Raw genomic sequence first — 4,165 nt, 5'->3', positions numbered from 1 at the left:
TTTTTTTAAGATTTATTTATATGAGTATATTGTAGCTATCTTCAGACACACCAGAAGAGGGCATCAGATTCTATTACAGATGGTTGTGAGCCACCATGTGGTTGCTGGGAATTGAACTCAGGACCTTTGGAAGAGCAGTCAGTGCTCTTAACCGCTGAGCCATCTTTCCAGCACAACTTGGGTATTTTGAGACAGGATTTCTCTGAATGTCTTAAAACAGATCAGGCTGGCCTTAACTCAGATCTGCCTGCCCCTGCTTCCCAAGTGCTGAGATTAAAGGCACTCAGATTAAAGGTGTGTGCCAACACACCCAACCTTCCAGGTAAAAATGTTAATCCTATCGCTCAGGAAGCAGGGGCAGGCTAGGCTATAGAGCCAGATACCCTCTCAAAAACCATTTTGGGTGGATATGTGCTAAATAAGTCCCTTTGAGTGAGGTGTGTGGGAGGCAAGGGGAAATTGGAAGGTATGTGGAGGTATGGGGACAACTTTGAAAGTTGTGTCTTTTCCCAGTGAAATCTGGGGTCAAGTTTAGGTCTCTGGGATTTCATAGCACCTTTTATGGACTGCACTGCCACTGGCTGCTTGCTTCTGGTTTCTTGTTTGTTTTGCTGTCCTGGAACTCACTCTATATGCCAGGCTCCTGAGTGCTTGGATTAAAGGCTTGTTACCACCACCCAGCTTGTTTTAACCAAGATGTGAGGAACCGAGATACTGGTAGTGATAAGTTCCCGTGAGGACATCAAAGTTCGTGGCACTGTTCTGGGTGTGAAGGACTGATATTCCTTTATAGTCTGATATCTTTTGGTTTCTGTAGGTCCAGAGGGTGAGCGGCCTGCAAGATTCACAAGAGGGGAGGCTGACAGAGACACCTACAGAAGGAGCGCTGTGCCCCGTGAGTATCTCCTCTCCTCTGCCTGGGGGTGAACTCAGATTCTTAGCAGCCCTCCGTGGAGTGCAGTCCTTGCTGCCAAGGCAGCCAGGAAAGGTCCTGGTGTGGGAACTGGAGGGAGGCCTGTGCTGGAACACTGAGTAAGGCCGGTGTTGGCAGGGCTGAGCTGACATCCCTTGGGAGATGTCATCCCCGTGGGATCTAGCGTTTGAGAGAGAATGCTTGCCCCGAGCCTGCCAGGTGTGCTGGGCACCTGTGGGGGGTTGAGAACATCTCCACGATGCCACTGTCATTGAGTTCCCACTGTCACTGGTGGAACAGTGCTGCAGGTGGGTCAGAGAAGCAGGCTCAAGCAAACACCTAGAAGAGCCAGTTGGACTCCTGAGGAAAATACAGGGAAGCCTGAGGTGTGGGGTGTGGGCAGAGCTTTTCTTACTATCCTTTCTGCATTTGGTACTTGGAGATGAACACCTTCCACAGTTGTGATTGAGGGGATCCTCGTGCAGAGGGTGGGGCCGTGAGCGTGCTGATTGGAGACAGAAGTGAGCCAGCAACTGCCTAGTATGGAGGGGACAGGGTAGTCTCCAATTGTAATACAGCAGTGTTCTGTTGGCCCCGGCTCACTCAACCCATGAGCTGAATTTGAGTGTAAAACCTATGTTTAGTGGAAACGTGATTTGGCTACTACAGCTTTACATTTAGTCCTAAAGTGTTGTTTTAACGTGTAACCTAGAGCATGGAAGCTTCACCCTCCCTCACCCCCTTCCCTTCCTCTTCCCATCTGATCTGCCATACTTGTTACTCTCTCCTGGGCTAAACCTCTTGTGCCTGGGCTAAACCTCTTGTGCAGTTTGGTTCTCGAGGTCAGAGCAGCTTTCCTGGAGGAGGGGATGGTTAATGAGTTTGGGGGATGGCAAGGGGATCTGAGGGGGGTTGGGAGGAGAGGCAAGCCGTGCTCCCCATCACCAGTGCTTGGCGAGGAGACTTGCATTCCTTCCTTACTACCCAGGGGTCAGCTCTTAGGTCACTGTAAATTGTTCTCTTTCCAGCTGGAGCTGACAAGAAAGCTGAGGCTGGGGCTGGCTCAGCAACTGAGTTCCAGTTTGTGAGTATCTCTTGTCTGTTCTGAAGTCACTGGGGCCGGGCCAGTGTTGGTGGGCTATGGGGGTATGAGGGGTCCTTTCCCTACCGTGTTGGGATCAGTCTTGGCATTGAAACAGTGTGTGAACATGCTTTGCAGATCTTGTGTCTGTGGTGTGCTCCTATTAACTGATGGCTAGGGTCCAGCTTCTGAATTTATTTATTTATTTTTTAAAGATTTATTATATGTAAGTACATTGTAGCTGTCTTCTCTTCTTGGGTATCTGAAGACAGAAGAGGGCATCAGATCTCGTTACGGATGGTTGTGAGCCATCATGTGGTTGCTGGGATTTGAACTGCTCTTAACCGCTGAGCCATCTCTCCTGAATTTTATTTTAGGACATTCGAAACAACACTGGGAATTCAGTGGGTCCCAGAACAGAATTGCTCTACAGTCCCAGATCTCCTCTGAGGAAGAGGCTCTAGGGCATGAGTCCCTAAGCTGGGGCTGCCTTAGCGCCCAGCTTTGCAGCCATAGCCTTACGTTAACAATGGGAAACAGGCTCAAAACTTAAATACCACTCCACAGCCAGTAGGGGCCGGACTCGGGTGGAATGGTCTCCTGGCTCTTTACTTTTGTGGGTGTCTCTGGTGTGGAGGCCTAAGACCTAGAAATCCCTCCAGGCAGAGCTGGGCCATTGCTAATGCTCATTTGCTTTTTCTTGCAGAGAGGCGGCTTTGGTCGTGGACGTGGTCAGCCACCTCAGTGAAGTTGGAGTTTATGTTGTATTGAATAAACTTTAAAGAAAAACCTGTCCACTTGTGTATGTTCTGTAGCCTAAAGGGGGCTGGTTCAAGGGTCAGTGTGTGTGTGGACCGAGTGAAATTTTTTCGGAGTATCATCGGTGATCCTTGGTGGGCTAGCATCTCTCTCCCTGCAGAGTGGTTCAGTGCAGGGCTGTGCCTCAGCTGTCAGGGTTTGGGACCTCTCCCTGGGACCAGCCATGCTGGGGGTGCTGCCTTAAGGGGGGAGGTCCCAAGCTCAGGCCTCCTTCCTGTGGAGGAGTTCCAGGGCAGCTTTGAACTTTTGATCCTCCCTTTCACATGTGGCCTGGGACTCAAACCCTAGCACTAACAGAATTTTAAGTTCTTCTCAGGTTTGTAAGGCTGGATTGCTCTATTTCCAGCCTGGAAAGGAAGCTGCTGGAGTCCTTACTGAGGGCACCTTGGGAAAATGAATGGCAGTTAATTTCTGGGCCTTGAGTTAACTAGGCTATGAGGGGCGGAGAGATGAGTGTTACTTCTGGGTAGCAGGTGAGAAGTGTCCCAATGGACTACAGCATACAGCCCATTATGGCACCAGAAAGGAGCTTGGTTGTGTTGAATGGGCGTAGGGACTGGCCCTTTGCAGGTCAGTTACTGGCCGCCCAAGGTTGGAGCTGGGTAGGAGTGACTGGCAAAGCACCCTGTATAGACTCAGAACCGCATCTCTTGCAAGTGCATCTAAGCATTGGCATCTGTAGGGACAAGGCCAGCAGTACCCTCAGTCCTGGTATCCCTTGGCTGTTTGGACCCTAGGTGGCAGTAGGTAGCCCTGGGTTTTGGAACCTGAGCGCCATGCTGGAGGACCTTCCTGTTGGCCAACAGCAGTGGCATTGAAGTTTGCTGTGCAGGCTTGGCTTGGCTTCCCTTCAGACACCACAGCTCATGGGCAGTTCATACACCTTGGCAGCATTTAGCCTGGGCTCTCAGGGAAGATTGTGTAGCTTCTGCCTACCTAGGCTGCTAGGTTTTACACCACTGTCAAGTTCTCTGTTACTAAGATGCCACTATTTTCCTATTTGGGCTCTGCAGATCCTATCTAAATTAGCTGAGTTTATTCTGAGGTAGTAAACAGGTCCTGCTTTAACTTCTGTGTTGTATAAAAGTTTGTATCCCGCACATGCACAGCCAAGAACAAAACAAATCCAGGTCTTAGCAAAGCATGGTGGTGCACACCTTGAGTCCCAGCCCTCGGGAGGCAGAGGCAGGTGGGGTCTGAGTTTTGTCTACATGCTGAGATCACTCCCAGACTCAGGTTTTCTTTTTTTTTGGTTTTTCGACACGGTCTCTCTGTGTAGCCCTGACTGTCCTGGAACTCACTCTGTAGACCAGCCTGCCTCTGCCTCCCAAGTGCTGGGATTAAAGGCATGC

General features: G+C 50.2%; 1 protein-coding gene across 1 annotated transcript in view; it reads left to right on the top strand.

Moving 5' to 3' along the window:
• The window catches only part of Rps10 (ribosomal protein S10), a 5,309-nt gene extending 2,522 nt beyond the window's left edge, over window positions 1–2,787 (top strand). The window contains exons 4-6 of the mRNA XM_021186550.2: window positions 818–895; window positions 1,942–1,997; window positions 2,701–2,787. Of these exons, the coding sequence (XP_021042209.1) occupies window positions 818–895; window positions 1,942–1,997; window positions 2,701–2,742 (176 nt within the window). The 3' untranslated portion in view covers window positions 2,743–2,787. The remainder of the gene's footprint in view (window positions 1–817; window positions 896–1,941; window positions 1,998–2,700) is intronic.
• Window positions 2,788–4,165: the final 1,378 nt, after the last annotated feature.

Source organism: Mus caroli, chromosome 17, assembly GCF_900094665.2.
Source record: "Mus caroli chromosome 17, CAROLI_EIJ_v1.1, whole genome shotgun sequence".
NCBI classification, from domain to species: domain Eukaryota; kingdom Metazoa; phylum Chordata; class Mammalia; order Rodentia; family Muridae; genus Mus; species Mus caroli.
This window is presented reverse-complemented; position numbering and strand designations above follow the sequence as displayed.